The sequence below is a fragment of the Sciurus vulgaris genome (genome assembly GCF_902686455.1).
Source record: "Sciurus vulgaris genome assembly, chromosome: 10".
Lineage (NCBI taxonomy): Eukaryota > Metazoa > Chordata > Mammalia > Rodentia > Sciuridae > Sciurus > Sciurus vulgaris.
The window spans coordinates 48,023,363-48,049,434 of NC_136470.1; the positions used below are offsets into that span (position 1 = coordinate 48,023,363).

The 26,072-nt window shown below is 35.5% G+C and overlaps 1 protein-coding gene across 3 annotated transcripts in view; it reads right to left on the minus strand.

Moving 5' to 3' along the window:
* Positions 1-26,072, minus strand: part of DCBLD2 (discoidin, CUB and LCCL domain containing 2) — a 91,561-nt gene that overhangs the window by 18,027 nt on the left and 47,462 nt on the right. For 2 of the 3 annotated variants that reach the window (XM_079100540.1, XM_079100539.1), the window contains exons 3-8: positions 18,489-18,626; positions 5,725-5,776; positions 3,694-3,766; positions 3,269-3,402; positions 1,654-1,694; positions 326-541 (exon numbers count right to left, since the gene is read on the minus strand). In XM_079100540.1, coding sequence (XP_078956666.1) covers positions 326-541; positions 1,654-1,694; positions 3,269-3,402; positions 3,694-3,766; positions 5,725-5,776; positions 18,489-18,626 — 654 coding nt within the window. The remainder of the gene's footprint in view (positions 1-325; positions 542-1,653; positions 1,695-3,268; positions 3,403-3,693; positions 3,767-5,724; positions 5,777-18,488; positions 18,627-26,072) is intronic. The other variant, XM_079100541.1, reaches the window with a different exon arrangement.

The following is a 26,072-nucleotide window of genomic DNA, read 5'->3' on the forward strand; positions in this document are numbered from 1 at the left end:
TTTTGGCAAATTAATTTCACATTTCCTCTCTTTCCATCCCTCCTCTCTTCCAATCTCCTTCCTCTACTCCACTGCTCTTTCCTGTTTTTGTGAGATCTGACCCCCCCGATTTTCCCTTACTTTGCTCTATCTTCTGCATATCAGAGAAAACATTTGACCTTTGACTTTGAATCTGTTCTTTGCCATCTTTTATAAAACTACCTCCAGTCATATTTATGCCAGTTATAAAAAACCTGACACGATATACTTAAATTTTCTACAAAAATCTCAGATGTCATCAGATTTCCAAATAAATCAATTGCTGTACAAAATTATGTCTCTTAACCTGTTATCTTCTTTTCCTTATTCAGATCTATTTGTAACCACTGATACTCATCAGTGACCAAAGCAGCCCAAGGAGGACCAGGCTTTTTCAGCCTGGCCTTCTCAGGTTTCCAACTATTCTCTTGCCCTGTGTGGTCAGTCCACTCCAGTACAGATGAAGCTATTATTTGAGGATCAGCAATCACACCCGATTCCATCCCTAGTGTTCCATAACAACCTGAAAGGAAGAAGAAAGTAAATTTGATTTCTAGATGTAAATTAAAAATCTTTACAAACTTGTTTACTGCAAACTGTCTGCTTAGGCAAGTGCTTCTTGGAACTATATCTTTGTGTAACATCAGGAAACCTACAAATTACTTACAATGTCTAATACAAGTACTATGTAAATAGTTGTTATACTGTATTGCTTAGGGAATAATGACAAGAAAAAAATCAGTACAAGTTCAGTTAAGTATGCAACTTTTTTCTCCAATATTTTCAACCTGCAGATGTGAAACCATGGATACAGAGGGCTGACTATATTCATCTACAAGCGATAACTGTTAGTGTAAGGAGATAACATTTCCTTCTCCCAGGACACCCACCAGATGAGTGGGCAACTCACTCCTTTATTTCCTTCTGGTTTTTGCTCGTATGTCAGTCTCCATGAGGCCTACCCTGACTCTACTAAAATCTTCAAACCAAGTCCTCCTGCATTTCCTATCCTCCTTCCCTGCCTTATTTTTCTACATTTTTATTAGATTAAAATAGTACACCATAAACAATCACTTATTTACTCTTTGTCAATCTCTCAATACAAGAATGTAAGCTACAGGAGGGCAGGAGAGTTCTCACTAGCATCAGAACAGTGCCTGGAAAATGAGAAGTGGTACTTAGTAAATATTTTATGAATGAATTCATTCCTTCTTCAGAGAAGTTTAAGTCACCTTCTCTAAGGAATCTTCTTTGCTTCCAAGATCATTTCCTGAGTAATACAGAGCCTGCAATTTATTTTGTTTATGATGTTATTAGGCACTTATCTTGTTATGACAAGAAAGTGAGAAAGTACAAAAACAGCAGTTGGCATAGTGTTTGAAAAATATTAGTACATTTATTTATTTTTTCCTAGTACTAGGGATTATACCAGGGGTTACTCTACTACTGAGCTATATCTCCACAAACAGGGTTTTTCAAACAGGGGTTCATAAGTTGCCCTGGTTGGCTTCAAACTTGTGATCCACCTGCCTCAGTCTCTGGATAGCTGGGATTACAGACATGGACCGATATGCCTGTCTCCAAATATTAGTTATTATACCCATTATATTATTATAAAGTCCATGAAAGTCTTACCGCTTGTCTTAAATGTAAAAAGACTTGTAGATAAGTGTCCCCTGAAAGAGAGAAAGGTATTTTTTATGACACATAACACATGATTTCCTCATATTTATCTTAGTGGAACTTTTTCTCTTCATTTATTTAAAAAACTAAAATGACTCCATGGTTAAAAATTAGACATCTGGTATTGTTCTTAGTCTCATTTCTATGAAGAACAACTTTAGAAATCAGCATGAACAACTTTCTGTACAAGTATCTAGCTCCCAATTTCACAAGATTATGCAAACATGTCAATGTAACCTTTAGTATGTACTTTTCTTTTACACGAAATAAAATGACTCCAAACTTTTCTGTGGCAACTTTTCTGTGTTTCTGGTGAAAGTACATATGAACCATGCATAGACAACCAACATGTCTGAGAGTGAGTTTCAGTGTTAGAATGTAGCACTGCATCTGGATTTCAAGGGAATGAGCAGAATGAGTGAGCTGATGAGGATGGGAGATGAGACAAGTGTGGAGTTTGCCATGTGACAGGTAGTAAGACTCCAGGGCACTGGGAAGAATAAGATCGTCAGCACAGACTCCTGCCCTTAATACCATGTTCAAACTGTTACAAGAGGACAGAATCTATCTGTATTTTTTCAGAAGTATGAAAGACAGAATTCACATATGCAAACACTTCTTTCTAGAGGTAGAACAGAGTAAAGAAATAAAAGAAGGGATACAACACCATGCAGAAGATCCTAAAAGAAAGAAAAGTAGCTGACTCCACACCATGGCTGGGCAAATGACAGCCCATCCATGGCCTATTTTGTATGGTCAGTGGGCTAAGAATGGTTTTTATGTGGTTAAAAAGTTGTAAATAATTAAAATGAACAAACAAAAATAAGTAACAGAGACATGTGGCCCATTAAAGTCTAAAGTAGCTAGCAGATGGATCTTTATGGAAAGTTCACTAATTCCTCCTCTATCCTGTTCTGGGAATGGGTCGTGCTCCTGTCTTATGAATCTGGTCTAGGAAGAGAAACTGACTTCAGTGAGGTTTACTATTGTCTGCTGGACCAAGATTATCTAAGAGGCAATGTTAATAAAAACAGTCTACTAATATTACATTTCTACTTAATGTTTCAACTTCTCCTGTATTTGATGCCTAGTCTATGCTTTGTAAAACAGTAGAATACTGTAGAGACCATGAAATTACATTCTTCAATATTTTCTTGGGGTGAAAGGAACATTCCTAATAATACTATCTCTGCTTTATGTCAAAATTTATTTTATATTTGAAGTATTTCAATTATCCTTGCTCCATCCTGGTTTGCTTAGTTCTGCCTTCTGATTCTTATGGTAAGGATTGGGGAAAAAACCGTAGACTTTTACTCCAGAATATTTCAACATTTAGAAAAGAAGAAACAAATTTCCCTTCCATATGACTACTTTACTGAAGTAGAACAAGTCAAAATAGTATGATACTACCTATAGTCCTGAAAACACTAAGACATCAAGAACACAATAGTTGAGTGCTTACTGCATTTGTTATTTCAGGAACACCATGAGGACTGATTTGTTGAGATCTATCTAGTTTCTAGCCCCCACATCCAGCATGCTTATTATAATTAGCATATGTACTTACACCACAGATGTGACGTTGTTAGCCAAAGAACTTTCATAGTATGGGATGCCTTTACTAATTACAACACTGATTTGGCCACCTAACACATTTGATACCACTCCTGCATGCACACCAGCCATGCACAATGGCGAGGACTTGAGGAAGGGAAAAAGAAAAGATTAGTTTTTATTTTTCATTTTTTGGGATAATTTATAAGCAAGATGCTTGTACTTCCTCAATCAGTTGATAAGGGTAGTTTTCTCATAAAAAACATTATTGTTGCTATAGGACAACACATTTTTAGCAGAAGAAAAATAAACATTATATATCACTAAAAAGAAATACTCCTAAAATAAAAGAATAAAGATATACAATAGTTGCATATCTAACTATCCTAAAGTTAAAAAATAAAGTTTATCACAAATTTAAGTCTACATCCAACTTACGTCTCTATATCCATGAGGAATTGTTCCAGAAATCTCAGCAAAAGGAAGCAGACAACCAGCTGGGCAGTACTTACTGGGAAATGAAAACAAGGAACAGATTACATAACACTGTACTTTCTGGGGATAAACACCAAAAATATCACACATACATGTTTCAGCTCACTGTAACTAGTATCACCTTACTACTGGTACTGACAGAACCACTACTCCCAAATGCCCTTCAGACTTTCTTCCAAGTACACACACTCAACATGTCTTCACCCTATTTACAAAATTTTTCTCACATTCTACATCCTTTACTTGTACACATTTTACTTCATAATGAATGGCAGACCATAAGAGGTATTCATCATATTCCACGGGTTTATGTGAATGCTTATTATATTGTCTGTTGAGTATAGTCTGTGCTAGAAACTGAGTTTACAGAGGTCACCCAAACAAATATGGCCCCTGGAGTCATAAAGTTTATATTCTAGTGACAGAAAAAGGCATCAAAACAATATTTGCACAACTACTTAGATTTTGATTCTTCTATAAAGAAAAGGCACTCTGAAATAACTGAGAGAATTTTGATTGAATATAAGTAATACAAACATTTAGTAACCTTGCTATGTGCCAGGGAGCACTCTAAGTGTTTCAAGTAATCCACACAAGAAACCTATATAGTAAATGCTATTTTTATCCTCATTACAAAGAAGGAAAATAAAGAACTGTGTATCCATGTCACAGAGCTGGTAAATGGCAGATGCACGCCAAAGACTGTGCTCATACACAGGGCTCTGCACAGTTCAGGGAATAGGGTTCTGAGGAAGTGAAGCCTCAGGAGTAAGCTGGCAGATGTCACTGGAAGAAGTAAGAGGTGGGCAATATACAACAATCACTAGGAAAAGCATGCCCTGAGGCGGGAGAGCCTGGTGTTTGTCTTTGAGGGTGGATGGCTGGTGCAGTGAGCAAAAGGAAGGTTAGAGAGATGGACAGAGATCACATCCTGCAGAGGATTTGTGGGTTATGGAAAGGGGTATGAAATACATTCCTAAGTAATAACAGGAAGTCAGTAAAGGCCTTGACAGCATACACACATAATCTGATTTACATATTTTTTTAGAAAGGTTATTTCTAGCTCCTAAGAAGAGACCGTAAAGAATCATGAGAGGAAGCTGGGGTGGTGGTGAAGGAGCTAGAAGTGGAGGGAGACCAGCAGACTGTCTACCAATTGATGTCTGGGTTACTACTGTTGACCAGGATCTCTCAGATGTTGAAGTGGGCATCCTTTCCACACAGGAGTGACAGCAGGTTGGGAGGAGGTCAGTGACATGGGTCTTGAAAGATGAGAATAATTTTTGTCAAGCACAGGGGAATAAAGTGAGCCTATGCAAAAGATCTGAGAACTGAGAAGCAATATAAATAAATAATATACATAGATAAGATTAGAAAAATGGCCCACAGGCTACTTGTGCAAGACTTTGAAGACCAGACTAAGGAATATGGACAACTTCTTATCCTACGTTTCTCAAGATTTTTAAGCAGGTAAAAGATCAGATACACATTTTAGAAAGCCACTTGGAAGTTGTGTGCTAGCATTAGAAAACTAGCGAAGATGAGAAATGGGAAATTATTAAAAGATAATCTTAGTCTAAGTAAAAAACAAAGTCAATAAAATAGAGAAATAGTAGTGAAATGCTACTTGGGAAAGAACACTGAAAAATTTTCTACACGGCATAAACCATTCCCTTTCCTTTTCTCAAGAAAAAAAGAGGAAAAAAAAAAATAGCTTTACTACTCTTATAAGTACTCTTGCCAGGTTTTAGAAAGCAACTAGTTCTATTGTTAAAGCATTTCATTTTGAATATCTTTGCTACAATTAAAGCAAAAATTTAAACACAGCAATTAAATGGCTTTGATAATCTCTAATTTTCCAGTCTTGAAACAATGATTGTGTGTCACACATTATGCATTAATCTTCAGTGTAAAAGAATAATGTGTGCATGCACACACACATGCACATACACACAGTCACTAACATGGTCATACCTGAACTCAGGTTCCAAAAAATTGGATGCAGTGTCCAAACAAGTAATTAGATCTAGGGGAAAAAAAAATTCAATAATATACAGATTTATTACTCTTGTTGAAACACCAACTATTACAGAATCTCAAATTATATTGATCTAAATTTCAAATTCTCAACATTACTAAAAACTATAATTTTTTGTTAATCACAACTATTTCTCTCATTTGATATGTCTTGATTCTGGGAGCTGTAACTCCTCAATACTGTTTTCTACTACATCACTTCCTGGAGTCACATTATATATAGAACATACATAGATAAGTAAAATTTGTATGTTCATAGAGTGGATTCTGTAAAATATAGCTCCAACAACACACAAAAAAATTTCTTGGTTATTATTAGAACTAAAAATGACCCTTTGCTATTTATACATGAGGAAAACAATGACCAAAAAAAAAAAAAAAAGTGAGGTAATTCTGTGGTTCTAGTTAACTGCATTCAAAATCTGGTCCACAGACAGAACCTGCAGCATCAATATCTTTTGAGAACTTAGAAGATATTCAACCCTACCAAGACTTTCCGAATCCCTGAAGAGGGGACTCAAGAATCTGTTTTGACAAATGCTACAGGTAATTCTGAGGCACACTTAAATTGAAGAGGCACTGCTCTAAAGAAAATAAAAACTCAAATTTTAACATTTTCTATCTAGAAATTAACATTTCTGATTAATAGCTAAAATGTGCCTCTAATTAAGACCAAGTTCCTAGGCTACACAAGAGGTAGTTTTCAAGTAAGAACACTTAATGGCTTCCTTCTGCTCTTAGGATTGAGAACAAAGCCCTCAATGTGGCCTAAGGGGTCTTGAAGGGTCTGGCCCCACCTCTCTCAACTCTTGTCTTGTGCCCACATTGGCTTCTTACCACTAGCCCTCTTTGGAGACTGGCATATGCTCCTGTCTCAACCTGGCTTTTCCACTATCCCTTAACCTAGTTGATTCCCCTCTATATCTTATTCAACTGTCAATTCCTTACAGAAACTGCCTTGACCTTTGCAAGTCAAACCTCATTAGCACTGTTTTGTTTGTTTAATGATCAGTTGACCATTACATGTTCTCAGTACACCATATGCTGTATGTAAGATTGCTCTGTTGATGGAATTACAAAATTACAAAATATATCACTTTGTAATGTCTAATCCCTGGACAAAGACTGAGGCTGTCTTCATCTTTGCACCACCAGCAGCAATTACAGCTTGGGGTACATGATAGAGGCTTTCAGTGAAGATTACTGAATCAAAGGAAAAATGAATTTTCTGATAATTGGCATGTTTGGCTAAATCCAATCATTTACTAACCTGCAGGGAAGCAAATCAGGAAGAAGACCCAAAGACAACAATCACAAAAGTAAGATCTTTCACATGTAAGTGTTTGGTTAAAGAACTGTGTCGAGGGTTATCACACTGATGGAAAGTGGGCTAGCATACTAATACACAGCCGGTACATAAATCCGATATATTAATGTCCTCCAGAGCAAGCCCAGGATAACTGATCACTCTAATTTTACAATTCTAAAGAAATTTTATATTTATTATCCAACGGAAATACATCTTGAAAGAGAGCATAAAAGTGTATTATGTTAATTGGAAAGTGGCATTATGAGAGCGATTGTATGAATGATTAACTTACATCTGTGTTTTAGGGGTTTAAGAGTACACAAACCTCCACAGGGGTTCACTACTACCTACTTGACTGACTGGGAAAAGCAGACAAACCAAATGAATTATATACACTAGTTATTCCTGTCAGTTTTTGAACAATATCAATGAAAATCAATTTTCCACTTTCCTGCTCTACCAAAAGAATTTCCAACTTCTAAGTTAGAAATTCAGCTTCTAAGATTAATTGCCTGTGATGAAAAGGTACCTGTGTGGTCCAACATGGCATTCAAGCCACAAGATGACTGCCAGCTGGCCTGGTTACCTTTACAGCACATGCCAGAAAGCTGGTTGACAATGGATATATTTGATCAGAACAGGGCTTTGGTTGTAAGCTCCTAAAGTGCTTACCCTCCACATTATGCCATGCAAATGTGCAAGTAATTGCCCTGGCTCTAAAATTCCATTAGGGCTCAAAAGAGTTCCTTTGGAGGAAAATAAGAATTTAAAATAGTTCAAGAAGGGACAAGAAGACTGAAGAAAGGAAAAGCAAGCCATGAATACAAACTGACATTCACAACTTCACAAAAGCAAGTAAAACATTAAGCAGGGAATTAAATTATGTGTCTTTCTTGAAAGCTTTTCCTAAGTAAACAGCCTTTTACAAAATTGTTGTTACTACAAGGGTTCCCACTAATAAGAACACAGTCTGGCAAAGATGAATATAGCCTAAAGAAACAATCTAACGTTTCTGATTGAAATGTATAAATAAAGAGAACAAAAACATCTAGAGTCTAGAAAAAAAAATCCTGAAATTTACAACTGAACTTTGACATGGCTACTGTTATGGTTTGGATATGAAGTGTCCCCCAAAAGTTTCTGTTAATGCAAGGATATTCAGAGGTGAAATGACTGGATTAAGAAAGCTCTAACCTAATCAGTCCATCCTACTTTGAAGAGACTAATTAGATACTAACTGCAGGCAGATGGGGCATGGCTGGAGGACGTGAATCACTGGGGATGTACCCAGGAAGGCTGCATCTTCCCTGTTCCCACCACCCTTCCCTGCTTCCTGATGCAGCCATAAACTGAGCAGTTTTCCTCTGCTGGGCCCTTCCCCTGTGACGTGCTGCCTCATTTTGGACCTAGAACAAGGGAGTTGGATGTCTATGGGCTGAGGCCTCTGAAACCATCAAGACCAAATAAACTTTTCCTCCTTTAAGTTACTTCTTTCAGGTATTTTCATTACAGTGATTAAAAAAAAAAAAAAAAAAGCAACAGGCAACAGATGCTCAGACAATACAGTGGGGGATCAGAGGGATAGTCTTTTCAACAAATGATGCTGGAACAACTTGATATCAAGAATAAAACTGGTTACCTATCTCACCCCATGTATAAGAATTACTCAAAGAGTATCTAAATGTAGGAACTAAAAAAAAGACTTTTATAAGAAAATACATGAGTAGAAATCAGGGATGAAATTTTAAAACTACTTAGAGGTAAATGAGAACACTGATACAACATATCAAAATCTCTGGCAGTGCTAAGAGGAAAGTTCACTGTACTGAGCTCATTCATTAAAAGAATAGAAAGTTAACAAATAAATAACCTAACATTACATCTCAAAGCCCCAGAAAAAGAAGAACAAATCAACACCAAAAGTAGAAGACAGGAAATAATTAAAATCAGAGATGAAATCAATGAAACTGAAATTGACAAAACAAAAAGTTGGTTCTTTTAAAAAATAAATAAAACTGATAAACACTTAGCCAAGCCATCAAAGAGAAAGAGTGAGAAAACTCAAATTACTAAAATTTGTGATGAAAAAGGAAGTACAGGAGTATATCTTGACCTTGGATTAAGAAATGGTTTCTTAGATAAGAGGAAAAGCACAAGCACCAAAATTAAAATAGATAAACTGAAGTTCATCAAAATAAAAAACTTGTTCTTCAAAGGACACTATAAAGATAGAACAAAATACTGATAAGTGCCACAATATAAATGAACTCTGAAAACATGCAAAAAAAAAACAGTCACAAAAGATCACATGCTCTGATTCAATATGAAAATCCAGAACTACCATTATTTATAGAGAAAAAAGGTAGGTTATTATTACCTTGGATTGGAAAAGGCTTGGTGTAAGAAATGGAAGATGACTGCTATTAATTATAGTGCTCCTTTTGAAAATATTCTAAAATTGACTGTGGTAATGACTGTAAAACTGAATATACTGAAGCTGGTGGATGGCATACTTTGTGAGAATTGCATGGGTGTGAATCGTAATTCAATAAAATTATTATAAAGTATTTAACACTAGAAAGAGGACACAGAAGTAATGATCAATTCCTTTAACATGTAGCACTTCTGCATGGATGAATAAAATAAAGGCTAGTAAAAGGTTCAGAATTGGCATTCGTTCAATCATTCATTAATTCGTTCAGTAAATATTTCATATTTCAGTAAATATTTAATCTCAGTAAATATTTAATAAGTATATGTTATGATTCAGTTAACATTTAATATTTATTAAGCCATGTATTATGACCAGGTGTTTTCCTAGGCATTAGAGATAAACAAATATCCCTGAGCATAGGAAGTGTACTCCAGAGGGGAAATAGTGGAGAAAATACACAGTGTTATAAAGAAAAATACCTAGTGTGGTAGAAGGAGATAAGTATTTAAGAAAAATAAGGAGAGTAAGGAAGTAAGGAAAAGTTAAGGATTTACAATTTTAAGAACAGGGGTCAGGTCAGGCCTTATTTGTAAGGGTGACATCTGAATAAACCTAGAAAATAGGTGAGGTATGAGACATGTGGAAGTGAAAATAGACAATGGATATCACAAAAGCCCAGGAGGAGCATGCCCAGCATGTTTATGACCAGAGTGAAAATGGAGAAGACAAGTAAGAGGCGAAGTCAGACAAGTAATAGGAAGCCAAATTCTATAAGGTCTTGGTGATGAAGATATTTTACAGAAGGAAATGGGACATTTTAATAAGATCACTCTAAACAGTGAATTAAGAGTAGACTGAAGGGGGAAGAGCAAAAACAAAAGTCACTAAGGAACTGAGGTGAGAGTTGACAGTAACTTGAACTAGAGAGGCAGTAGTCCAGGTGAAGTCAGATTCTGATATACACAGATATATTCACTTAGAGTGGCAGACGGCTATGAATTGGAAAGAGAAAAGTCAAAGAAAAATGGTAAGCTTTCTGAACTGAGCAATTTATAAGATGACCTTACACATTAAATACTAAATACTTACAAGCACCAAATTATACCAAATCCACTTTAGTATGTCCTATAATACCAAAAAGTCAGTGATATATATATATATATTCAAAATGCAGGGTAGACTATAATTTACTATAGTTTTAACTATGAGCCTCTATGTAGAATTTTTTTTGGGGGGGGGTCATTTTAATCAAATACTTAATACATACAAAAGACTGAGATATGTCTGTTACTACACAAACTAAACATGGTACACTTCACTAGGGTCCTCTGGACAAGAGAGAGGCAGCAATAGTAAGTAGAAGGTCTCAGGGATTTGGCTAAAGCAGATGGGCACTCACTCTCTCCCTTGTGCAACCTAAAGAGAATTAGCACCTCCAGAGTCCATTCCAGTCTTAATAGTAGTCTCACCCAAAGGTAGAGTAACCAGAAGGCCTATAAAAAGAACTTCTGACCTTCCCCATTATCTGCCTTTTTAACCACACAAGAGGAGACTAGTCTCAGATGCCTGTGAAGGCAGGGTAGTGTGACTGTGAGGAATAGCATAAAAGAATGTAAGGACAACAGCAAACAAATAATTAACAAAGGGCTAAAAGGCTTCAGGATTTTTTTTGACCTGTTCCATTTCCGACCTGGGCCAGTTCACCCATCCTTAGGCAACCTGGTGGCCCCCCACTCCCAGGAGGTCACCATATTGATGCCGAACTTAGTGCGGACACCCAATCGGCATAGTGCACTACAGCCCAGAACTCCTGGACTCAAGCAATCCTCCCACCTCAGCCTCCCAAGTAGCTGGGACTACAGGCGCATGCCACCGTGCCTGGTAGGATTTTTTAATGAAGACACTAATATCAGATTTTCTAAGATAATTCCTCATTTAGCAATATTACTATCTGTCAAAATTGATATACACAGACTTTTTTAAACTTAATTACAATTTAAAAAATTTCTCACAATAACTGCAAAGGTTGGAGAACTTTATAATTCCTTCGTGAAATATTTATTTAAACATGAAATCTTAGATTGACCCATACATAATACTATAAAAATGATAAATATTTTATATGTTAACAAATCAATCAAAAATGTTAGCATATTGGTTACTCTCAAGAAATATTTTTGATTGACAGTATTTGGTATTTTTGAGATTGCAGAACTGAGAAATATGTTTATTTATGTTTTCTCCCAATCAATATTGTTTTATATTCTTGAACAAATTGAAAAGACTTTCAGAAGTATTAGTACCCATTACTTACAACTATTCAACACCATCTATATTAGCTGCAGCATATTATTTTTGCCCAATTGATAACATTGACTTATAAAGGAAGGGAAGTCTAAGTGATTTGATTTATTCTAACTCAAAAAACTTGAAGTATGACTCTGAAGTTACTGTATTTAACAGAAGTGAGAAAACAGCATAAAGCAAGACAATATATGTGTACAAATTCTACTCCTATATCTGCTCTAAATTATTTAAATAACTAATTACAAAATTTTCATACCCTGTCAGTATGCTTGCTGTGTGATGTCTCCTTTGTTCAAGTACTGAAGGATGTGGGATAAGGCTTGTCTGGCTGCTAAATTCTCCTGACAATATTAATATTACTGTGTGATCTTAGGGCTAATTCCTTTTTTTCATGATAGAAATCTAGCAATGATTTGCACCAACTGCAATTTTGTTATGAAAATTTACATACACCGAACATAATCTATTCAGAATCAACTAGCATTTACAAAATGCCTGATCCTGTACTAGGTATTCTGTCTCTCCTCTCTCCTTTTACATACTTAGAATGGAGATAAAATCTTAAATTCCTCTCAGAAAAATTATAATGCCATCTATGGAAGCAGAATCTACAATAGGAACAAGAAAAAAATTTCACAGATGAAAAGATTTAAAGCTTTCTCCTGGATGATGTAGGTATGGCTCAGTTGTGTAAGCAAGAAATCATGCTGTTAGATAGGCTATAAGCTACATATGGTTAATTGGGTCAAAACAAACCCTTTCTATCCTTAAATTCCTATTGAGACAGAACAGCAGGGGCCCAATCCCCTGTATGTGTATGGTATTTTGAACAAGGGCTATTTTTGTGGATGGCCCTCACTGTCCTGGGATTTGACAAGGCAGCAGTTTTGAGCCTGCATGATGGGGTGGAAGTGAGGCTGGGATGGGAATCAGGGTTGCCATGCCTGTGATGCCAGGCACTGGCTACAGCTGTAGCTGGGATGGTTTGAGAGGGGTCAGCCGGTGACAGCATTTCCTGCCACTTCTGCCACTACCTTGGCAACTACCATTGCTACCACTTCTGCAGCCAACACTGCTTGTGTTATTACTGCTACAGGGACAGACTGCAGCAGCAATGCTGCTCCTTCTGTTGCTGCCACCCTGCCAGACCCGGCATGTGATGGCCCTCCAGGCTTGCCAGGGTATTATCCTGCAGCCTCCTGGGGCAGCTGTTGTAAGCACCTTCACCATCTCATAACAATGGAGTGGAGAAGGACATAATAAATGCAAACCCTGTTGCTGAGAGGAAAAAAGCTGGCAAGACGCTACAGAAATTCTGCTCACTTGGGTAACAGTTGAGTGTGCCTGTGTGAGCCCACCTCTTTTGCCTATATAAGCTTCATTCCTAACATCCTAGGGGAGCCAGTCCCAGAACCCTGTCTCATGCACTGCCTCCTTTGTGCTTAAGCACAGCCCAATAAAGCCTCATTGTGATGAAATTGCTGCTTGCCTCAACATTATTATTTTGAATTTAGTAAAGAAGTCCAAGGTTAAGCTGGTAACACTAAGAGTTCGCAACACTAAGCGCAGAGAGGTGGTCATAGCAAAGGAGATGCAGCTAACCTTTTCCTGATTTCTATCCTAACTGAGCCAAAGAATTCTTGGTTGATTGGTAACATCTGTGTTAAAAAATTAACACAGACATATTGTAAGCTAGCACAATTCTTTTGTGACCTACACAGTAACTAGGACATCAGTATTTACCAATAGTGAAGGACAGCCACAAGATACCACAAACACATGTGTGGTTCCTTTATAGAATTCCTAACGTACTCAAAAAAAAAAAAAAAAAAAAAAAAAGACATGACACAGAAAAGACTGAAATCATTAAAGTGTCCTTCAGGATATTTACATGCCTCCTTGACATAAACTTCATTCCATGAGTTAAATTGACTGAATTGACTCTTTTGGTTAATACCACCTTAACAGATTAATTATTTTAAATTATCTTTTTTTTTTTTGCAAAATTGGCAACACTTTGCTCATCAACATCATCATTTTATAAATTAACACTAAAATGGTTATTTGGGGGCATGTTATTAACACAAACATTATGCATATTCAGTCTTCATTTTCCTGTAAATAATGATATAGATATGAAAGTAAACTGAAACTTAATAAGATCTTACTAAAATTAGTTTAATAGTTTCAGAGTTTTAAAATGTTTGCCACCTACAATAAAAATCACAAATAGAAACTGGCTAAGTGTATGTAACACTCCAAACAAAAGAGATTGTATAAATTAAGGGAACAATCTAAGGAATTCATACTCTGTTTTCAAAACCAAAAAAATTCCATGCAGGGGGTGAAAAAGCAACCAGTTACAGAAATCTGAACACTATTAGAAAGGAGTTCTTTATTATGCCCTGTTTCATTTATAAGTTTATGGAATCTGATGTAAGATGGAAGAAATGAAAAATATTTGCAAAAAAGTTAAAGAATGCAGCAATTAAGATTTTTATATCACTGCCATTAATTCTAAAAATAATCTATCATATAGCAAAAATAACCCTGTCAAATGGGAGTATTTTTCAGGCTCGACTGTTGACAAGTCTTAGGCATACTGTTATCAGACACTACGGGGCAGAAGGCAATGAATGGACAAGTGTTTATGAGTTTCAATCAGGAAGAATGTTAATATCTACAGTGGGTCATTCTGTTTCACAGAAAAATCTAAACAATTTGCTATTTTCCTCGAAAATAAAAAAATAGGTACATTTTAGACTGACCATTACAAATTTCTAGATAAGTAAATCCTAAAATAAAGAGGTTTAACATTATTTAAGTAATGGTTCCATATTCTACAAAGAATACCAGAATAACCATTTTACAATTGTGTATGCAAACTAACACAAGTGCACCCACTATAGCACATTCAAATAAATGCTGCCTTGAAGATGAGCCTTTCAGTGCAATTGCAGGTATGTCTCCTAAATTCACTGTTCTATAAAATAACTTTAAAAAAACACTGCCCAGAATCCTCCTGGAAACGCTGAGCTCCTAGAAACTGGCCATTGTTGAAGAGAGATTCAAAAACAGAAATTTAGATCCTACCTCTATAATTTTGAGTCCAATGGTAAATGCTGTTTTAAAATTTATTTTTTAGAATGAAAAAGTAGTAGTAGTTATTATTAAACTAGATAAAAAGTTCCGAGCTACCAAGTTCAGGCCTCTGAATGGTTGACTACCTCCTATGGTTAAGACCAGTAAACAACTTACTTTCTCTCCTTAGAACATCGTAACAGTGGTTGTTAATATCAATGTCCAGGATCCCTCAAAGGTCCACACAAATCTTCAATTTTTCAGAAAGTCTAGTTGAAATTTGATAGGATTATATCAATTTGGAATTAGAAATACTAATCCTTATAATTATTGGAAGTGTTGATTCATATTTCTATGAAAGTTTCCTTGCTACCCAATGGGAAATAGGAACTTTTTCTTTCACTGGTAGGTAGAATTCTCTTTCTTTGCAAAATTGGTAAAGAAAAAGGCTACAAACTACTACTCAAAGGTAATTAAAAATAACAGGGAAAAAGGAAAGTTTTATAAAACTAGACATAGTATTAAAAAAGCAGTATAAAAAGAGTATATAAAATATAATTAGAAGAGGACACTAAGGATAGTGCTCAAAACATGACTAGGCACCAGGGTAGTTCTGAGTCTCATTCAAGAGAGTTCCCTTATGTCCAAAGTCTCTTACTACAATTTAAATTGCAATAAGATGAATCCTAATTCAAATAGGAATATTTTTCCCTGTAGAAGATATGCCCGGTGACAAAAATCTTTAAAAACTGACATAATTCTAGTGTTGTGCTCATAAGATGACCTCTTAATTCAATCATCTCTTATTTAGTCTCTTCTACTACCCATTTAATCGATCTTCCTACATTATTCTTCTCTTTGATCTACTCTTCACAGAGAAAGGGAGATTATAAAAACAAAAACAAGCTCAGTCACATCACTACTCTGCTTCACGAATTTCCATGCACTCTTAGGAAAAAGCTCTAATCCTTATATTTTCTATATGGCACTGCAAACAAGATCTATGCATCCTTCACTCACTCCAATCCCACCACAAGGGCTCTTCCCCTCAATTCCTCCAAAGCTGCTTCCAACCATCAGGTCTTTGCATCTACTATTCTCTTCCCGAGAATGTTCTTCCTTGTCTGCCTGGAATTTCCAATTAATTCTTCAGCTTTGAGCTAAAGTAGCTTTCTCAGAAAAGCTCAGCTCTTTATCAATCTTCCACCCTCTAAACCCCTTTGGACTTTTACCATTTATACTTTTTGTAACTGCAACTAAACAATCAGTTAAAAGCCCCATGAAGGCATGATTGTATATGTTTTAAATACTACTGTTTCCCTAGTACCAAGCATAGACAGGAAATAAGGGAATATAATTTTGAAAGGGGTCTTGTACAAAATAATGAACATTAGTCTATTTGGATAAAATTGTGACTCTATCAACAGCACATACCATATAGCATTAATGAGTCTGTTGGAGTGTACAACAAATAAGTAGCTGTGAAGCAAGATTGTTCACACTCTTAGTCTCAAAAACTCTAAATCTTCAAGTAGATTGCTAAGTTAGGGATATGTACTGATGTTACTTAAAAATATTCATGGAATTTATTGTGGTAGCTATATTTCCTGAATGAAAAAAATAACCGAGGCGCTCAAACAAAGCCAAACAGCCTTCAAAATACATGAGTCATTACAAGAAATTGTGACTAAAAGGCCACCCAAGAAGTAATAAGAATTCAACTAGTGTTCTCTAGAAAAATAGTTTAGCCAATTTAAGTTCAAATGAAACAAATGTTTGATGAATGGGACAGGATAAACAAAAAATTAAGACTTCAGGTGACAATTGTGAAATGAGGATTTCCCAAGATGATTATCACTTTGGAAAGTATTACTAACAAGAAGTTCCTGATTAAAAGCCTAAAATATTGATCCTGTTATTGGAGATCACTGTCAAGTTTTAAGTAACTTTAATGCAGTCCATTCAGGTTTCTGTGGGTCAAAAAACTCCACAATATAAATGCCTAATGTAATACTTAATAAAAAAATTAAAGAGATGCTATTTATTTTCTAGAAATATTCAACTTGATAAATAAGGAAAGCATGGGGAAAATATGAATAAAAAATATTTAACCAACTATTAAGACCAAGAAAATTAAGAAGCAAATCATTCATATTTTTTATCCTCTCACCTATTAACCCAACACTCTCAAGGAGTAAAACTGAAAAAAGGTAATCTATCCTCATTTGACTCTGTTCTCTATATTACCCTTTAGATGATGGGGTGGGGGAGAATAGAATGCATTATGTGTGTTTACAGTGGTGCAAGTGGGAAACTACCACTGTGTGTGCCTATCATACTGTATACCTGCAGACACTACATATGCACGATTAGATTTAGTCCTCACAACTAACTAACTCACTTATGAGACATGGTGGTGAAATAACTTGTCAAATCACCAGGCCAGCAAGAGGCACAGGCAGGTTTTAATTCAAGGGTTACCTGTTATCCTTCCATAACATCACAATACCTTAGTTTTCCTGTCTCTGTCAAAACATTAATCATTCATTTAGCATAATGTTTCCAGTTCTTTTCTTTCTATACTCTATCCAAGTGAGTTTTCTTATTTTCTCTGAAAGATATTAGATTTTACACCTTGTCCCACTGTTTATGAACTAAGAGAAAGCAGATTCTTCTTCACACAAAGCAGCCTCTATCGTGTTCTAAATGAAACTTTTAATGAGACATAGAGTGTATCTCAAACCTACCACAGCTAAAGAGAATAGCCTGCTCTATCCTCAGTCATTCCCAGTAGTCAACATACCCACACCTAGAAGGCACTTGATAATTTTCTCATGTATATATAATATGAAGCTAATTTTTGTTTTAAATGGTTAACTTAATGTCAAATTAAATTAGTGTCAAATGTAAAAACAATTATCCATTTTCTGATTTAAATGACTGTTTTGATATATCCTTGTACTAGGAATGACTTCTTAAATTTTCTCATCATGGTACCCTTAATAACAAGGGGGAATAAATATAAGCCACAATCGCCAAAACACATCAGAGATTTCATGTATGTCTTCCATTTTACCTTAGAGATTCAGGAAAATTTTTGATTCTATCCTATTTAATAGCTTTGCTTTTAATTCTTTCCCCTTTACAACCTAAATATTAACAATTCAGAAATAACTCAGCACTTCCAAGGGCATTTGAACAGTAATAGGATCCTTAACAGAGAAATATGAAGTTGTCAACTGCGGGTATTTAAACTGTGGGATTTAAATTGAAAATGGTACATCTCAATAATTCACAGATTTAAAAACGGTTATAAGAGTTTTTGTTCTAATCTTGTAAAAGTGAAAATAAATCTATTAAGGAAAAGGAAGTATTTGGATTTGATGAAAAAATTAATACACTTAATTTTTGAAATTCTGAGACTTACTTAATTTGTCAAATTCTTGTAAGTATTATTAACTATTCAGCCTTTCTATTCTATTCCAATTTCAGATAACAGGCACTCAAACACTTCTTTTTTGTCGTCAGAAACTGCAAAATGTGGGAGCCATTGTTTATGATGAAAATTACCTTTTTTATAGATAACTGAATATGAAGCCAAAAATCCTCGTCCAGAAACATGAATTCCACTCATGAACAGCACTGTAATTTCATTGCTTTTTGATTCAATTGAATGGTTCATGTGCAACCCCAGACCACAGTATTTGCCTAGGGATGAAAGAAAAACACATATTTGGTGTGACTGTTAGGAAATCAATAATATTTGCAATGTATATAAGAAAATCAGAATATACCAAACTGGGTGTTACATTAGTAAAAAATGACTAGCATATTTAAGATTAAAAATCATATTTCTTAGAGATTCAGGTAAATTTTTTATTCTATTCTATTTAATAGCTTTGCTTTTAATTCTTTCCCCTTCACATTCTAAACATTAACAATCAGAAAATGATTCAAATTAAAAAACAGTACAGGGTATCACTGACCTTGTGAAAATTTAATTTTCTGTAAAACACATGTACTCTTTAAAACAATAATGAAGAATGTAAAAGTCAACCTATGCAGGCAGGTAGCCCCAAATAAATGGTCAATCAACAGTATTCTTAACATAATTTATTGCAGACCTCCTAGATTTATGGCTCAGGATATCCCTCAAATGATTTTTGGATTTACTCAATTTTTCTTTTACAAATTGTCAGATTTCTACTCAACTCATTAGGTAATCATGTCCACTCTTGTGGTTTTAACTACAATTTGACAACTGATCAAACTTAAAATTCATTCTCAGTCTTTTGAACTTCAGATACAGATAACAAACTAACTTCTATCTTTAAATGTCCAAAGGACATGTAAAAAGTAACATATCCTCATGATAGACCTAAATATTCAAAGAAATAAGAAAAAAGAAATAAGAATTAAAGTAAGACATCCATCAATAAATGATAAAAATGAGTTTCCTTTATAAGGCTGGTAACTTGTCTAAAGAATTCTGAATAAGAATCCCAAGAACTGTTTCAAGCTACAGTAATCTCTCTTGAATAAGATTAATGTGGACTTTCAGGGATATCATTCATCATCAAGGAAATGACATTAAAACTACATAACAGTACATACTCAAAAGAATGGTTATAGTAGAAAAATTGACATCAAATATTGGTCAAGATGTGGAGAAATCAGAACCTTCATACAATAATGGCAGGAATATAAAATGGTACAGTCATTTTTGAAACAGTTTGGAAGTTTCTAAAAAAGATATGCAGCCCAGTAATTCACTTCCAGCTATCTACTCATGAGGAACGAAAACATGTTCATAATAAGACTATGCATAGTATCATTACTCCTGTCTCAAACTGAAACAACTAGCTAATGGATAAACAAAATGTGGTGTATACTCACACAAAGGACTAATATGCAACAATACAAAGGGACAAAGTACTGATATGTGCAACAACACAGATGAACCTCAAAAACATTAGGTTATGGAGGAGAAGTTGTATGTTTCTAGAAAATGCAAAGTAAAGGCAGAAAACATCAGTAGCTGTCAGACTGGGGGGAAAGGAGGGAGAAAGTTGAAATGGTCACATGGGAAACTTTTTAAAAAATTAACTTTTTAAATTGGTACACTGTACTTAATGTAATAATGAGATTCATCATAACATATTCATACATGCTTATAACATAATTTGGCCAATTTAATTCCCTAATACCTCTCTATTTCCCCTCCTCCTAGTATCATTCTTCTACTCTACTGGTTTTCCTTCTCATTTCATGACACTCCCTACCTTTTTTCTTTTTCCTTTTTTCTCTCTAGCTTCCACATTTCATGTGGTGTAAAATGTTGAAACCTGAATTTTAGTGATGCCTGTGTAGTTATGCACATTTATTCAAGCTTACCAAACTACATTTAATAAGTGAATTTAAAGGTATATAAATTATACCTGAAAAGAATTACTGAGAGATCAATTCCAAAACCCTCATTCAGCAGTTGAAAAAAACTGAAAATCATAGAGACCTAGATTCCTTAATGTGACACTACTCATTAGAGGTGAAGTCAGTCCAGAACCTATGAATGAATGAATGTGTCCTTCCAAATTCTTACGTTAAAAGCTCTAGCCCCAATGTGATAGTATTTGGAGATGGGACCTTTGAGAAGAAGTAAGTTGTGAGGGTGGCACTATCACAATGCAACTGATCCTGTGCTACCAGCTTTCCGAACTATGAGAAATAAAGGTTTGCTGTTTAAGTTACCAGTCTATGGTATTTTTGTTATATAACAGCACAGACTAAGTTCTCTGTCTTATCTAGGACTTTTTTTTCCTTCTACACACCACTCACAGTAATAAAATAAATGATGCTTCCCAAGGAGCTGTGAAGTGTTTACTAACAGCATTTCTCTCCCCAGGGAGTACCTCAAGGTCCACAATGATCCAATCACTCTCTTTTCACAGCAGCAACGATTCTTTTGCTTTTTCCCTCACTGTCCCACAGTCTCATTCCTTAATTAGTATATATTTCAGCTTGTCTTTTATATAAAATCACCTAAACATCTTATGGGGAGAGCGGTGATTTGAATCATGACCTCTGACTGCCTCATGGCTACATTTTGCACTGGGAACTTCCTGTGCAAAGATGCAGGTCAAGATGGCCCAGTTGCTATGGTGATACCCAGCCTGAGTAGGCTCCACGCAAAGGTGCAGAGCTATATCAGTCTAGATCTTGAACTCAGGTGCCAATTCCCAGGGATAGAGAATTCTGGGCATAACAAAATAACCTTGATGTCCCCACAAGTTTCACTGCGACCTTCAAGTTTGTGTGCTTTACTGAAACTTTTTCAAAAATAACCTTTATTTATATTTTTTTGTAGTTGTAGATGGACAGAATGCCTTTGTTTATTTTTATTGATGCTAAGGATCAAACCCAGTGCCTCACAATGCTAGCAAGCGCTCCGCCAGTGAGCTACAGCCCCAGTCCCACAAATAACGTTTTGATGATAAAAACTATATAAATAAACATGCTGAGCAAGCTCTGGGTCATTGTTCCTCCATCAGAAGAAAGTGCCCTCCTGGTGCCAGCTTTCTCTCTATGTGTGTCTGTCTTTTCTCAATCCCCCATCACCCCTTACTGGTTTTCTGAATTAACAGCCATGCTGGAGGCGGCAATCTTACAATACTACCTTTGCCTTTAAATGCACTATTGTTGATTTTATACCATCTTCATTTTGAAAACTATTGGCAGAGGTTGACTCTATATTCTTTCCAGTGTACTACTCTTAAACCATTTTTGGTTCAACACATTATAAAAGAACCCTACAAATAGTTATCATCTGATACAGTAGTTTCCCATTATCTGTAGTTTTGGTATGCATGGTTTCAGCTACCCACAGCTGACTACAATCTAAAAATATTAATATTTGTTTTGACTCTTTGAAGAGATAGAACCTCCACATATCTTTAATTAATGTAACTTGTTATAATTATTCTATTGTTAGTTATTGTTAATCTCTATGCCTAACTTCTATATTAACTTTATCATACATCTGTATGTATAGGTAAAAACATATTGTACACAGGGTTCAGTACTATCTGTGGTTTCAGGTACAGGTCTTGGAACATATACCAAAATACGGTTAACGCTTCAAATTAGTTAAGAAGCAGTCTAGTAAGTAGAGAAATATTACTAAATACAGTAATATTTTGGATACCAAAAATTTTAAATCCTGACCTAATGTTATAACAAAGTAATACATATTTCATGCTATTTCAAGGATTTTCTCAAGCACTACAAATATCACAAGCTATACAGTAATTTGCAAGTAGCAAAGTCAAATGTGTGCAGAATCAGTGCTCATAACATAAAATCTTAAGACAAATTGGGAATAGGTAAAGGCAAGAGCATTACATTAAGAAGATATTTACATATTCCAATTAACTCCTCTGAAAGTGAACAACAGTTTCACCTGGCTCAGCAGCACTAGCTGTTCTTCGCCATTTAAGGATCTATGTAGATGTGACTTTATTAGAAGGCTGAATATGGTGCTTAGTACAAATATTTCTAGGTATCTAAAAAGAATATATTTACCCACCAGCTCAGGAAGCTGAGGCAGGAGGATTGCAAGTTCAAAGGCAGCCTCCGCAATGGCAAGGTGCTAAATAAGCAATTCAGTGAGACCCTGTCTCTAAATAAAATACAAAAAAGGGCTGGGGATGTGACTCAGTGGTTGAGAGTCCCCGAGTTCAATCCCCAATACCCTCCCCCCAAAAAAGATCATATTTAAAAAACAGCTATCATGCCATACAAAGGGTCTTTATAAAAATTATGTCATAAAAAAAAGTGTAAAGGAAGTTGACAACTAAGGTCAGGGAATGGTCAGTTTAAATATTACATTAAGTACTACCCTAGACGGAGATAAATTCATCATTCTTGATGATTTTGACCTTATTCTTCTATTTTCAAAATAAAAAGTCAAATAAAAAATAAAAAAATTATGTCATGTATACTAATACTAGGGAATCACAAATTATTAGACTAAATTTAAAAGTACTTTGGGAAAATGAAGAAGTAACTTGACAAAAATATGATTCTGAAGTAAAAAAAATCTAAAAAGTTAAGGTTTTAAAAAATTCTTTCAGTGGGGAAAGAATCATATAGGTACTTGATAATAACACTGTAGTACCTTCTCATATTATCTATTTGCCATTATCTTGTCCTATGAAATGTAAATAAATTCAGTCTGTGGTGGAAACCAGACACCATTTTAAACCACGAGTTCTATGAAACTTAAAGAGGTAATGTAATATTAACAGGTTAATATTAGAAGGTATATAATAGTAATTTTTAAAAAATAAGGGAAAAAGTACAATTGTTAACCTTCTAGGTGCATTAATGAATCTAATATATACCTTGGAAATGCCAGCCCTCACCTCTTATTCCCAGCTGAGATGACTACTCCTTACTTACCTCCTTTAATCATAGGTTTTACTTATAAGTAATGTTAAAGCTGTGGTAAAATATTCTCGGAAATGAAGAAATAAGTTTTCCCTTATCTGGGCAATCTAGTTGATTCATTAATTCCATTTCTGCAGTTTGGTCATTCAAAAGAGTCTTGAGATAACCACCAATAACACTTTGTAGTGCCTCAGCCCTTCCCATCCGATAAACGAAATCAGCAATGGTATTTATGTCATAAGGTTATAATCGTTGTTAAATAAATATACAAGTGCATATACACACGTAGTATTGTTCATCCATCTTTTCACTAATCCAATCATGCATACTGTCTCTCTAACTTCAACATATACTACTACTAAACTGAGGCTGGATGTGTAGCACATGTCTGTAATCCTAGTGGCTTGGGAGGCTGAGGCAGGAGGATCTCAAGTTAAAGGCCAGCCTTGGCAACTTAGTGAGACTGTCTCAAAATAAAAAGTAAAAAGGGCTGGGGCCAGGCATATTGGCACGCACCTATAATCCTAGTAGTTCAGGAGGCTAAGACAAGAGGATTGCAAGTTCAAAGCCAGCCTCAGTAACTTAGCAAGGTCCTGAACAATGTAGTGAGGTCCTAAACAACTTAGCAAGACCCTGTCTAAAAACAAATAATAAAATACAAATTAGGCTAGATACATGGTTCAGTAGTTAAGTACCACTGGGCTCATTCTTGCAACAACAACAACAACAAAATGTTTTTAAGACTACTAAACTGATTTTTAGAAAGGCTATTCCAATTTATTCCTTCTACCCTAGTAGTATGAGATAAAAGAAACCGGTAATTTGTTATTTTCTTGATTAATTAGTAAAGGTGAACTTTTCCAACATGAGTTTACTTTAAAAATTTCCTCTGGCATGTGATCACTTTATGTTTCTATGTATTTACCTACCAGGACTCCCTGTTTTATAAAAAAATTTAAAATATTTGTTTATTAACTATACAGCAAAAGGAGTTATTTAGGTGCACTCCTGACCTAATTAAGCCCTTTCAAAGCCTTTAGGTGCACTCCTGACCTAATTAAGCCCTTTCAAAGCATGGTGTTTTCTCCGATGAGTTGCAGAGGTGGAAACTAGAGACACACACTCCAGCTGGCTTAGAAGAGAGCAAACATCTATGTTGCGAAACTGCCATCAGGGCCACTACAGGCAGGCTCTGGGAAATGAGAACAGTCCATGGCCAATAGTTACCAGGAAAATGGGACCTCAATTTTACAACTGCAACAAAGTGAATTCTGCTAACAACCACTAAACTTGGAAGAGAACTGTGAACCCTCGGCAAGAATTATTTCCCTGGTTGACACCAGTGAGACACTAAGCAGAGAATTCAGTCATGTAGTACCCAGATTTCTCTACAGAAACTGAGATAACAAACTCTGCTGTTTTAAGGTGAAAAGTTTGTTATAATTTGTTATGAAACAAACAAAATTAATACGGTTAGAAACTTACTTTGGTCTGTAGTTGGAATGCCCTGCACCACTTCTGGATGAGCAAATCTAATGGAAGTACATCACAGAATATGGAATGTATGGCTCAGGATCTGAACCAGCCCACAGATATATTTTACTTGGCTTCTTGGTCCGTACAGTTTTGGGCCATATGCTTTCAAAAGTGTTTAAATTAATTGCCAAGATTTTAAAAACCTGGAAACCTCATATAAATTTTGAATTTTCAGATTCTCTTAAAAATCATAATGAGGGGAAATAAAAGGAAACTGCTATAATTTGGATGTTGAATGTCCGCCCAAAGACCCATGTATTTAAGATTTGAAAATCAGGGTGGTACTACAGGGAGGCAGTAGAATTTTTAAGAGGTGGAGTTTAGTGGGAGGTCTTTAGGGGCATGTTACTAAACAGCATTGTGGGACCCTTTGCCCCTTCTCACTCTCTTTTGCTGCCTGGCAATTAGACAAGTGGTTTTGTTCCACCTGCCCACCATGATGTTCTGCCTTGCCACAGGCCCAAAGCAATGGGGCCAACTCATCAAGGTCTAAAACTTCCAAAACTATGAGCCAAAATAAACCTTTTTTTCTTTGTAAGCCAGTTATCTCAGGTATTCTATTATAGTGGAAAGCTAAGTAATATAGAAACCAAGGCCAGTTTTTCAAATGGTTGTACTTAAGAAGCAGCTGAAAGAGAAAGTCACCCTCCAGTTTTCCATTGACCTATTCCACAATGTTCCCAATTCTGAAGCTCAGTTATCACTTATCATCATGGGAATGTTGTTATTTTTCTCATGCCTATTCCATTTCACTCATTTATTTTACCTGTCTAGCCCATGTTGGCAGTGAGTTTATATCTACTATGCAGAGTTCAGAGACCTTAAGGTTATCATACCTCTTCCCATGTCCATTATCAACCCCACTTTCAGTAGATAAGAAACAGTAACAAAGTAAACTCTGAAAGATGTTAAAAGGAAATATTTTGTGTTAAAAAGAGAAGAGAAATGCTTCTGATTCAGATAGACCAGAATGAGAATTAATATTATTATGAAAATTAGGAAACCTTACTTATGTTCTCAACTAAATAGAAACTCAAACTACTGAGAGGTGTACTATGGAGCAATGCTCCTCTTAGAATACTGCTGTTTAAGAAGATGAGGTGGAGAACACGAAGTTACTTGCTAGAACGAAAGCACATCATTTTGTCCACTTCCAATGAAGGGAAGGAGCTT